At 38.5% G+C, this 13,103-nt stretch overlaps 1 protein-coding gene across 4 annotated transcripts in view; it reads right to left on the bottom strand.

The window, feature by feature from the left end:
* The window catches only part of LSM14A (LSM14A mRNA processing body assembly factor), a 54,834-nt gene that overhangs the window by 8,712 nt on the left and 33,019 nt on the right, over positions 1-13,103 (bottom strand). The window contains exons 5-11 of one of the 4 annotated variants that reach the window (XM_082607751.1): positions 10,234-10,413; positions 9,887-9,952; positions 6,090-6,272; positions 5,813-5,984; positions 4,487-4,718; positions 2,341-2,417; positions 1,045-1,081 (exon numbers count right to left, since the gene is read on the bottom strand). In XM_082607751.1, coding sequence (XP_082463877.1) covers positions 1,045-1,081; positions 2,341-2,417; positions 4,487-4,718; positions 5,813-5,984; positions 6,090-6,272; positions 9,887-9,952; positions 10,234-10,413 — 947 coding nt within the window. The remainder of the gene's footprint in view (positions 1-1,044; positions 1,082-2,340; positions 2,418-4,486; positions 4,719-5,812; positions 5,985-6,089; positions 6,273-9,886; positions 9,953-10,233; positions 10,414-13,103) is intronic. The other 3 variants (XM_082607752.1, XM_082607753.1, XM_082607754.1) reach the window with 3 other exon arrangements.

Raw genomic sequence — 13,103 nt, 5'->3', positions numbered from 1 at the left:
AAGCTGAAGATGATCCTGATGTCTGTCCCCCACCAATGCCAACCTTCACATGCCCTGTTTTTTTTTTTTTTTTTACCTTTCAGAAAGCTGTATGATCAATCCAGACCTTTTAGGGTTCAAAAGCTGTGATTTTCTGAAAGGTAAAAAAAGAAAGCGAGAAAGAAAGGGAAAGAGGGAGGGAAAAGGGAGAAGGAGACAGAGAAGAGCAGGAAGGCAAAGAGAAAATAAAAGGGGAAAGGGAGAGAGACAGTACCATGCTGAGTCATTTCAGATACCTTGTTGTCTCTGGACCCTCTCTGAAGAAACACAGACTCAAAAGAAAGGCAACCTGTCTCACCCACCATGGCGGCTTAACCTCCTTAGCAGCAGTGTATAAAATAGGAGTGGTCCACTCTCTTATTATCCCCAGCCTGATCTCCTAGCCCCCAAAAAAGAAAGAAAAGAAGCACCATAGGACCAAACTCACAAGCTTATGTTTCTAACATTATCCTTAAGGAAAACTCAGAAGCCAAAGAGTAAATTTTGGCTAAGCTTATACCTAGATCAAGAGAGTTAACTCCTCTGGGTCCTTGGTTTCCTAACTACCTACTGGAGTAGGGTGGGAGAGAAGTTCTAGTTTGACTGATATTTCTAAGGAGTTCTAAAAAAATATATGATCCTATCTTTACCCATGTTTTCATTAAACAACCAGATCTGCTTATAATGTTCATGTCAGTGGAGCATAAAGAACAAAGCTAACCCATTACATGAAGGCTGCTGCAAATGCCACTGCACTTCATCTCTAAGAAGTATTAGATGCTTCAGAAACAAGTATAATCTTAGAAGGTAAATTTCCTTTATGTAATAGTGGTCAATCACTACTTCCACCTTTAAAGGTGCCAGATGCTATGATTTAGAAGGAACAGCCTGCTGAGAAGGTCCGGGATCTAGTGGCAGACAGAAGGATCATTCAACTTTGGAACGGACAATCATTGGCTAGCCACACTGATGGACCTTCAGCCTCACTGAAGTAACTTATTCCTAATCAACATGCTAAGTACTTACTTCAAGCCCACTATGGCTCCATGCTGAGATAGGTGTTCTGGTGGAAAGAAAAGTAAAATACATATTCACTAATGCCAAGAGGCTCCCATCTAGTTGGCGATGCAGAACAAAACAAAACACAAGAAACAGGGAATATAAGTATATGTAAAATGTGTGGTGATGAAAGCAGATACCACAGGAGGTCAGAAAAGGAAGAAATTAGTGGAGGAAGGAAGAGAAGTTTCTAAGGATAGAGCAAACCTTAGGCAAGATTGAAAGGAAGCCCCTGTTTTTCAGCTGTGTCTGTCTTCCCACTGGACCATAAACATCAAGAAGGCTGGGACTGCATGTGTTTTGTTACCACCAATGTCCAGCATAGAGCTTGGCATATATGAAGAATTCAATATATTTGGTCAATGGATGAAGTCAGAGTTGGTATCAAGCAGTGTGTATAAGAGATGACTATGAGTCAACTGCTTGAATCAGACAGGTTAAAGGGTAATAATAAATGGGGCTGGATATATCCAGTGGGACCCTTACAGAGTAGAACGAGCAGGCAGTGCAATGTCACATTAGAACCTTCTAGCCATCAGCCTGAGGTCTAGTGAATCTGTCACTCCTTGAAACACCCAAGCAGAGGTTGAACTATCTGTCAGGGATACATTAGTGTGGATAAAGACTCATGCAGACAACCTCTACAATGCATTCTAATTCTACAATATATATGATAGGAGTTTTAACTAAAGGCTCAAAATGGCTGAACAGTGAGACATGGCCTCAAAACAAAGGTTTGCATTAATAAGTGCATATTCTATGCACACAGTGGTTACTCAAAGGTTTACTGATGACTGCTCAGATAAAGGGAATTAATGGTCCAGTCTTACACAACATGACAGCTAATTTTTTCAAATATATGAAAAATCATCATGAAGAAGAGTATATATTCTGTGTATAGACAAGGGTAGAGTTAAACTAATAAGTTTAGAAGACAGAGGGAAAAAGATTTTGTTCAAATTATGTGTGTGTCTGTGAAATCCTAATAATTAGAGCACCCTTGGGGTGGGATGGATGCTCTTAGAAAGAGTAATACGTTCCCAGTCCTCATAAAGGATACCAACAGAAGAGGTTTTTGGTTTGGCCAGGAGGTCACAGCTCTCAGATGCTTTCCAACTCTGAGACTTTAATGGTGTTTAAAAGGTGTATCTGAAAAAAAACTGTGCAAAACTGAGGGCCAGAAAGGTTTAACAACTCAACTGAGGTAACACTAGCAAAAATTACTAAAATTCTCATCAGGATCAAGGTCTAATTTAAACGTACTTTTTCTCAAACCAAGCTGACTCAATGTGGTCTTCAACAGGAGTTGCCATAGGTTCTTCAACAGGTAGCTGATATGCCTGAAGTGAGGTAAAGAGAAACTGAAGGTCTAAAGACCAATCAGTGAGTTATTATGGTAATTGGCAGAAACGCCTCAAAGGAATGAACGTGGTGATGTGGAAATGGCCCATGATCATGGATATCTCCACAGCCTGGGAGACAAAAAGAATACCAAACTGAGATGATGGGAAAGTGAGAAGATGATGAGGACATTCTGAGGAAGGTTAAGTTTAAGTTGATCACAGGACACAATGCAAGTAAATATAGAAAAATGTAAGTGAAAGCATACAAGGTCCAAGTCGAAAAACTGATTAGAAGCTATGAATAGACAAGCTCAGAAAGGGGAGGGGGAAATTGCTGCAGGAGAGGCGAGAGGGAAAGCTCAAGCCTATGCTAGAGTGCAAACATGAACACAATGGAGCAAACTGAACATTGCAGGCAGAAGGAATGGGTAAAAAGGTCGTGAGATAGGAATAAGCTTGGCACTAAACAACAGCAAGAAGACCCACATATCTGTAGCAGAATGAATGAAGAAAAGGGCAGTCCCACTGGCAACAAGATCTAGAGCAAGTACTAGACCTCTCATCTGGAGAAACAGGCAGATCCTGAAGCACCTTATAGGCTGTGTTGAGGAACATACGTTATTTTTATAAAGAGAAAAATATCAAAAGTGTTAAAAAACCAAAAAGCAGGAAGAAAGACTCCAAGTTGGGCGGGCAGTTATCAGTGTCAAATATTGCAGAGTAGTTAAGGGCAAATATTTGTGAAAAGGCTACTGAATTCTGTAAGCAAAGGTCACTGGCAACCTCAAGAGGAGTAACAGTGGCAAGGAAGAGGACTTCTGTAGTTCCTAAGACACAGTCCCCTAGCTGGAATGGCCATTTTGCAAGTGAAAAGTGCTGAAGCTACATCAGGCTGCATCTACCATGGCTGGATATCCTGAGCTAACGACTTGAGGCTAATTTTCAGCAGCCTTGCCTGTGATGACACAATCTTAAAGGCATCAAAACGAACAGAACAGATCCAAAAGCCACTAACAATGACCCTTCAAGAGGGATCTCAACAGTGACCAGTTTTAAATACTGAATAATGAAATTCCTGCTAGTAGGTCTGTTTGTTTCTTTTCCTTTTCTTTTTTTTTTTTAAATTTAGTTTTGGCTGCTTTGGGTCTTTGTTGCTGTGCGCGGGCTTTCTCTAGTTGCAGAGAGCGGGGTCTACTCTTTGTTGCGGTGCGCGGGCTTCTCATTGCGGTGGCTTCTCTTGCTGCAGAGCAGGGCTCTAGGGTGTGAGGGCTTCAGTAGTTGTGGCGTGCAGGCTCAGTAGTTGTGGCGCACGGGCTTAGTTGCTCCACAGCATGTGGGATCTTCCCAGACAAGGGCTTGAACCCATGTCCCCTGCGCTGGCAGGCGGATTCTTAACCACTGCGCCACCAGGGAAGTCCCGGTCTTTTTGTCTCTAGCTGCCCTATGTAATTCCTAGTAGACTTCTTTATGATGGGATTTTGATCGTTTCTTTGATTATATATCTTTCTCTCCACTATCCCTAAAATCGATGACTAGGATAGTAACACTGACTTAAAGACCCCTTTAAATACGTTCTTCCTATATTCTCTTGGTATTGAAGCATACTTTGTAATATGAAATAAAGGTGATACAATATGGCTCTTTTTTGTACCGTATAATATCTTTTAGTGATCCTCTGTGCCTCCAACAACAACAAAAATTTTTTTAAGGAAAAGAAATTAATCCTAAGTCAGTCTCTAAACAGGTTTTTGGAAGAAATTTTACCAGTCCATGAAATCTGAAACCATGGTTCTATAACAGAATGATAAAAAAAAAAATCAAATTTCTATCTCTTTACTTCCTCCAACTGAAAAGAAAATAGTTAAAAAAGAATTAGATTCATTAACCAAGAAGTTACTGCTCCTTAAAATTATATAAATATCCTAATCAGGTACATCCTCCACTGAAAAGTCAAATGGAAGTTATACAAATGCCCTAAAAATATTCACCTCTAATAGATAAAAGTTTAAAACATTTTGAATTTCATACAACTGCAAGCCAACCCCAAAGCACGTAATACTACTTACCCTATATTCGAAATCTGCAAACTCCCTGCCCCCACGACCTCCTCTGAATCCACCACGAAATCCTCGAGGAGTGGCAAAGTTACCACCTCGGCCACTACCACGTCCTCGGCCACCACGGAAGCCAAGACCTCCCCTGCCTCTGTACCCTCCACGGCCACGGTTTGGACGAAGTGGGATTCCAAATGTTTCTGCATTTAATCTTCTTTCTTCAGCCCAGGTTGGTCTCCGTTCTCTATTATGAGAACAAATAATCTTTAGTGTATCAAGTTTTAAAGAACATTTTCCAGCAAAACTATGCAGCACTGATTCCCAAATTAAGGCTAAGCAATTCCTAAGAATCAAATAAAATAAGCACCTTATCTAAGTCATCACAAGCTGTCCATGGCAATATGTTCCTATAATTCATGTGAAAATATGACTGGTATTAAGTTTCTTGCAAATGCAGTTGATAATACAAAGAAACTGACAACAGCCCCAATAAATGGGATTGGCAATTGACTCTACCCTCCAATCAGCCCCAAAGGAAGAAAGGGCAAAGCCAGGAAAGGAAATTCTGTCTCAGGATGTGAGGAGATGGAGGATAGATCCCTGAGTTCCTAGCATGCTCCTGGCCCAACCTCTGAACCTGACGCCTGAAGTGTGTGAATTGCTGCTGCTGGCCCACAGCCCAGACAATCAGAGGATTCAGAATCATCCCCATCCACGTTTAAAGTGAAGTAGAAAACTGCCACCAGGTGGCACCAAACTGCAGCCAGGAGGACAATTAGGATCAGGCAGCAGAAACCCTGGAACTCTTAGTTTGTTACGTTGGATCCTTTAATTAACCAGTTTTCTGGATCCACATTTACTGCAATATAGCAGAGTTTTACTGTATCAGCAAACTTCATCTGAACTACATTGTAGAGGGGTAAAGTAAAAGGTGTTCAGGTGTTAGATGAATGCCTCTATTTTTAATTACTAATTTTCAAATGTGAATGCATCCCCAAACAAAAGTATATGGTTATTTATTTTTCTCAAAGAGTAATATCATTTAAAATTTTAGTATAAATTATTTTCTTTTAGCAAAATAAATCATTAAACAATTGTAGTCATTAGATTTTTTTTTTTTTTTTTTTTTTGGCCACACCATGCAGCATACGGGATCCTGGTTCCCCGACCAGGGATTGAATCCGTGGCCCCCTGCATTGGAAGTGCGGATTTTTAACCACTGGACTGCCAGGGCAGTCCCTAGATATTTTTAAGTATTCATTAAACTTTGTGAATTTATAAGAAATCATTTCACACTTCAACCTCCTAAGAGCATAAGAGCAGCTTAAAAGACTGTACCTATTATCATCACAAGAAATATTATCAAAGAAAGATTTAGTTTTGTCATAATAGCAGTTAGGTCCAAGTGGATCTTCTTCATCTGCATTTCCTTCACTGTTTTGGGTATCAACTCCTGAGTCTCCTTTATCTTCACCATTTACAGGCTTCTCCTGTTTCTCAAGTTTATCTTCTAACGAAAAACAAGCACATACCATAAAAGTCAAGACTTGTACTAAACATCCATAATTCACAAGTCAAATAAGAGTATTTTTTGAATAGAAAAATAAAAACTCACCTTTCAATTTAAGTTTATTATGAAACTCTCTGTCGATTTCCTCCTTGTTAAATTGTGCATTTGCACTTTCAAAGTCAAAGTCTTTCTCAAATTTCATTGGACCATCTCGTCGAATACCAAATCTTCCCCTGCCACCTCGATGACCCCCACGCCCTCTCCTTGGAGCTGAAGGAGCACCTGGAACTATATTAATAAAGAAAGAACAAGCTGGTTTAGAGCAGAAGCTATTACTGTGGTCTTTATGGTCAACAAGAGAAATGCTTACAAGTCTCTATACACATGACTATATTTGTATTTTTTAATATAAAAAAATGAAGTTTCACAAACATTTAATACATAATAGACTGAGAAGAGCACATATAAAATTTATAAACATGAAATTTATAAATGGCACACATGAAATTTATATCTATGGGGTTTACACTCATACATGCTACTGATACAGTATACAACCAAACAATTTGGGAGACTTCTGTACTAAATTACTTTGTTCTGCTTATATCCCTAATACCTACAAAATGTCAAATATATATTGGGTTCTCAAAATTTAGGAAGACTTTTATGGAAAGGATCATAGAAATCAAGATTTATAGTGAGAAAAACAGATGAACATTTATCAGCACAAACTGAAAGATAACACAAAAGACAAGAAGTACATGGTCTCGGACTTCCCTGGTGGCGCAGTGGTTAAGAATCTGCCGGCCAATGCAGGGGACACGGGTTCTATCCCTGGTCCGGGAAGATCCCACATGCCGCGGAGAACCAAGCCTGTGAGCCACAACTACTGAGCCTGCGCTCTAGAGCCCACGAGCCACAACTACTGAGCCCGTGTGCCACAACTACTAAAGCCCGCGCGCCTAGAGCCCGTGCTCCACAACAAGAGAAGCCACCGCAATAAGAAACCCATGAACAGCAATGAAGAGCAGCCCCCGCTCACTGCAACTAGAGAAAGCCCGCGTGCAGCCATGAAGACCCAAAGCAGCCAAAAATAAATAAATAAATAAATAAATAAATTTATATATTTTTTTTAAAAAGAAAAGACGTACATGGTCTCAACCACTCCAACCACTTCTTGCTTCACCTTTACTGTCTCCCTCTAAATGGCTCCATATTTTTCAAGTCTTCCTATATCTACTTTTTCTCTACAATTTAATACAATAACAAGATTTATGAGGTATGATAAAGCAACACCAAAGTAGCATAAATTATAGTGAAAACTTGAGAACCCACATATCCAACACAAGAGGAACAGTTAAGAAGAAAAAAAATTAAAGAGAAACATGGAATAGTATTTGATGTCGGTTAACAGAAAAATATAGAGCACAAAGCACTATGAATTCAATGATTATAATTATGTGAAATGTTTAACACATACTGATAAAGATCAGAAGTGACTATAGAGTAATAGACAGGTTTGTGCTCACTGTTCACTAAAATTTGGCAAACTAAGTTTGAGAAAACAAACCACAAAAACCCACAGCAGTATATCCAGACACTTAAATCTAGACAAGCAGGATGTTTAAACATTCAACTCTACTACTGAAAATGTCTTGGCCAAAAGCCAGAAAGTACAGCACAGTATTTCTGTCTTAAATTTTGAAGGGCAGTGAGAGATACTTTTATTTATTGCTTTCCATGATTTATATTTTATTTATTTTTTAAATTGAAGTATAGTTGATTTACAATGTTGTATTAGTTTCTGGTGTACAGCAAAGTGATTCAGATAGATAGACACACACGCACACATACACACACACACCACACACACACATACATATATTCTTTTTATATTAAAATATGTAGCACTTCACGAATTTGCATGTTATCCTTGTGCAGGAGCCACGCTAACCTTCTCCGTATCGTTCCAATTTTAGTATATGTGCTGCCAAAGCGAGCACTACTTTACACAATTTTTTTTTTTTTTTTTTTTTTTTTTTTGCGGTATGCGGGCCTCTCACTGTTGTGGCCTCTCCCATTGCGGAGCACAGGCTCCGGACGCGCAGGCTCAGTGGCCATGGCTCACGGGCCCAGCCGCTCCGCGGCATGTGGGATCTTCCCGGACCGGGGCACGAACCCGTGTCCCCTGCATCGGCAGGCGGACTCTCAACCACTGCGCCACCAGGGAAGCCCGTTACACAATTTTTGAATGATGGAAGCATGGCAATTATTTTATCTTGAGAAGAGAGGGGTTCTTTTTTCAAATTAAAAAAAAGTGAAACATAGTAAACCAAACCAAAATCTCTGTAATTCTATGGCACACAGCACAAATAAAAATACATATAGGGACTTCCCTGGTGGTCCAGTGGTTAAGACTTCCAGTGCAGGGGGTTTGGGTTCAATCCCTGGTTGGGGAGCTAAGATCCCACATGCCTCATGGTCAAAAAAACCAAGACATAAAACAGAAGCAATATTGTAACAAATTCAGTAAAGACTTTAAAAAAAATGGTCCACATCAAAAAACAACAAATAAAAACATAAACATTTAAAAATGTACAGAATAAAGTGTTTATACGTTTAAAATTGTATCTAGCTTTCTAAAATTAAGTGAAAGATCATCTTCCAATTATTATGTAATTAAGGAGATCACCCACTGCTTTTAATTTTTAATTTGGAAGAGTTTATAATTATAATTTATTCTCTGCTAATAAATTTAAAAATAATAAAATGGATGGATTTGGGGTAAATGTCATAGATTACAAAACAGATAAAGAAAGTATAGAATCATATTAAATCAATAATAATGAAAGAAAGTTAAAGTTCTTGAATAATTACTTCAAAAAAAAAAAGGAGCCCAGAGCTTAATTTTAATGAGAAAACTTCTCAATTTTTAAGGTACAGATAATTCCATTCTTTTTTAAAAATTTTATTTTATTGAAGTATAGTTGATTTACAATATTGTGTTAACTTCTGTTGTACAGCAAAGCGATTCAGTTATATATATTCTTTTTCATATTCTTTTCCATATGATATATTACAGGATATTGACTATAGTTCCCGATAATTCCATTCTTTTTTTTCTTTTGGCCATGCCACGCAGCTTGCAGGATTTTAGTTCCCTGATCAGGGATTGAACCCAGGCCGTGGCAGTGAAAGCACTGAGTCCTAACCATTAGGCCACCAGGGAACTCCCAATTCCATTCTTAAAAGCATAGAAAACAATTTTATAATGCTAACATGAAACTGGCACAAAAACATAAAAAAATACAAAACATAGTACAAAAGAGAAAGCCATAAAACAATGTAAATATAAATATACAAGTCCTACTTGCAGATAACATTCAAGAATATATCAATAGACAACTGCCTACCATCAAGTAGGGTTTATTCTAGACACGTGATGATTAAAAAAAAAAAATCTTTTGAAATAATTAGGTTAAAAAAATTGAAATAAAAGTAGAGTGGTCCTATGTGCCTATCACCCAGCTTCCCCTCCAACAGCAACATCTTGATTATCTATTATACATTATCAAAAACCGGGAAAAACCAGGACACTGGCACAATATAATTAGCTATACTACAGATCTCACATTCAGATTTCAACAGTTTTGGATGTTCTCATTTTTTGGTATGTCTTTATGTACAGTTCTATGACATTTTGCTACATATACAGATCCACAGTACCCCCACCATAAGATAAAGAACTGTTCTGTTACCATAATGAAACTCCCCTGTGCTACTCCTTTATAGTCACCAACCCTTGCTATTCATTTTTTATAGTAATTATGCATCATACATTTCAAATGTTCCCTCTATTGAAAAGCATAGGATAAGGCTTTCAGATCCAAGTAACAACTTACCTATTTGTCTCTTGCTGTCATTTCTGAGTTGCTCATTTTCTGGTCTTGAAACCTTGTGTACTTCAGCTATAGAACACATAGAAAGTGACAGTTAACTTAGGACACATAGTCAAAAACTTCTGGAAAGTTAGAAATGGAAAAACAAACAAACCCAGAACAAAACCAAAAATCTATATATCCCCACCACCATCACTACTTTGAGTCAAATTTGAAAGACTGAACATTCTATCAAGTTCAGTTTAAACTTTCTAGGATCATTTACATAGAGTAAATGTTTTTAATGAAAGTAAGTTGAATGGAAGATGTTGACCAGTCAATTAAGAAATAGTAAATAGCTAAAGTTCTACCTCGCCTGTGCTCTTGATTCTCTATTGCTTTTTGGCTGGTTGATGGTAAAGGCCTGGTTGATGATACAGGGCTCCTTCTCCCAACAGGTGCCGGAGCAGGTAAGTGGGCCGAGGCTGTCTGCACTGCTTGTTCCATGGTTGGGCTTTTTCTCAAAGGGTCTAACTGAGGGCTTGAACGACCTGAAACGTAACCAAAAGATAAGAAACTATCCCTATCCTCTGGGGGTTTCAAAATAACCTAGACCCTATAAAAAGGTCTAGAGTTTTACTTCTACCAATTCAAATCCGCAGCACAATTTGAATCCATCTACTCGTTAGACCAGAGTTTAAAACTGTTTATCTTTAGTGGGCTGGTCACTTGATCAGTAAAATAAAATAAAATAAAATAAACCCCAAAACAAACAAACAAAAAAACTCTGGTACAAAATCCCCCAGGAATATTATCAAAGATAATTTAGGCAGGTCAGATGTAGGCTTTCCCCAATAACCACAACCACCAGATTACATTGAGACTTCAGCCATTATTTCTAGAGGCTTTAACTTTTTTTTAAATTTATTTTTGGCTGTGTTGGGTCTTCCTTGCTGCGTGTGGGCTTTCTCTAGTTGCGGAGAGCGGGGGCTGCTCTTCCTTGTGATGCACGGTCTTCTCATTGCAGTGGCTTCTCTTGCTGCAGAGCACAGGCTCTAGGCGCGCAGGCTTCAGCAGTTGTGGCTCTTGGCTCTAGAGCACAGGCTCCGTAGTTGTGGCACACGGGCTTAGGTGCTCCGAGGCATGTGGGATCTTCCCAGACCAGGGACTGAACCCACGTCCCCTGCATTGGCAGGCGGATTCTTAACCACTGTGCCACCAGGAAGTCCTAACTTTTTTAGTACATTCTGGAGATATGTCTAAAGTGATACCCTTATATCTATAAGTATTATCTGCATTAAATTTCTATTATAAAGGAAGTAAAGAACTAGAAAGTCAGGTGAAGTTCTTCGATTCCTTAGAGTCCTGGGTAATTAAACATCAATACTAAAAGGCCAGCAACAAATAAACCCTTCAGATAATTACACAGTAGCCATACTCACCCTTTGCTGTTTGAATGATCACTTGGCAAACTTTTGCTTAATATGGGTTTTGTACTTACAAATTCCATTTTTTCTTTCATGAGGTCAGAGCCTGGTCACAGTATGAACAGAAGAATGTAACACTGGGTGCTCCCATCATGCTTTTTGTCTCTAATGTTTGCCATAAATCTCTGCTCAAGATGCTCTCACATCCCATGATATTGCACCAAAATAGGTTTTGCTTTAAAAAATTGTCCTCATGTAAAAAAAAAAAAAAATTCCCAAATATGCTGCAAATGTTACTACCCACCTGTGCTATCTGCACAGGCTCCAAACTGGGGAACTCGTGAGTACTGACAGCACATTGGTTGTTGTGCACCAGGTGCTTCAGGGACTGTTTATTAGTAATACTTCCCAAATATATGGTTAACTAAAGTATGCAATTACAAATGTGTGTCACCATTTCCAGCATTAATGACAAAGTTTACTCTGCCATTAATAGAAACACTGTAATATTCCCACTGATTATAATGGGAAATCATGGTGGTTTATATAAGTTTTGGTCTAAGAGAAAACATTTTGTAATCACTTATCACCTTATAAACAGAATTATTTGTCAAACAAGTGTTAAGTTTTTGGAAAAGCCTATTGTTTAGGTAATTTTATAATAGTACATTAAATGATCTTATAAACTTACAAAACTTTACTTCATTAAGGCTTTTCTTTAAGATCCTGTGACTCACAATATTACAGAACTGCAAGTGATAGGGCAATCACAATAAGTAATAACTCACTGCTGTGTATTTTTTTTTTAATATTTATTTATTTGGCTGCACTGGGTCTTAGTTACAGCATGCGGGATCTTTTAGTTGCGATATGTGGGATCTAGTTCCCTGACCAGGGATCAAACCTGGGCCCCCTGAATTGGGAGCATGGAGCCTTAGCCACACGTAAGTCCCTGTATTTTAAAAACCTTTGTAATTAAAGTCTAGTACTACATCATGATGGCAATTTTGTTATAAATAGGGAAATACAGGTGATACTGGACATATTAGGAATAAACTCAAAAGCCCTCCTCGAGTTATCTTCACATTTTTATTCTTACAGTTACAAGAAAATTCTAGGTGTTAAAATTTTGTAAACTTCAAAATTTTTAGTTGGTGAAATTAAAATGCAGATTACCAGGCCTTCTCTCCCATTGTTTTATTTAAACATACCTCTTTCTTCTAATAAATATGTAATTAAATTTTTAAAAAACATTTTAATCTATTATTTCAGTCTTAAGTATGAGGGAAGGATTCTAGAGTTACTTTTCCAAGTGATCAGGCAGTTGTCTGTTCACAACATCATTTATTGGATGGGTCATTTAGTAGTCTTTCTCTACTAACTTAAAAATAATATCTTTATCATATACGAATTACTTATTTATACTTGGATCTATTTCTGACTTTTGCTCTATTCATCTCTAAACTTATTCCTGTACTGCTTTATTTTATGTATACTTTATTAAGGAGGTAAGCCCTATCTCATTACTTTTATTTTTAAAACATATCTAGGTATACTTGCATTTTTTTTTTTTTTTGTGGTATGCGGGCCTCTCACTGTTGTGGCCTCTCCCGTTGCGGAGCACAGGCTCCGGACGCGCAGGCTCAGCGGCCATGGCTCATGGGCCCAGCCGCTCCGCGGCATGTGGGATCTTCCCGGACCGGGGCACGAACCTGTGTCCCCTGCATCGGCAGGCAGACTCTCAACCACTGCGCCACCAGGGGAGCCCTACATGCTTATTTATTTATTTTTTGTGTGTGTGTGTGCTGTACGCG

This window comes from Mesoplodon mirus, assembly GCF_964341445.2.
Source record: "Mesoplodon mirus genome assembly, chromosome: 19".
NCBI classification, from domain to species: domain Eukaryota; kingdom Metazoa; phylum Chordata; class Mammalia; order Artiodactyla; family Ziphiidae; genus Mesoplodon; species Mesoplodon mirus.
The sequence above is the reverse complement of the archived record's forward strand: the minus strand, read 5'-3'. Positions and strand labels throughout refer to the sequence as shown.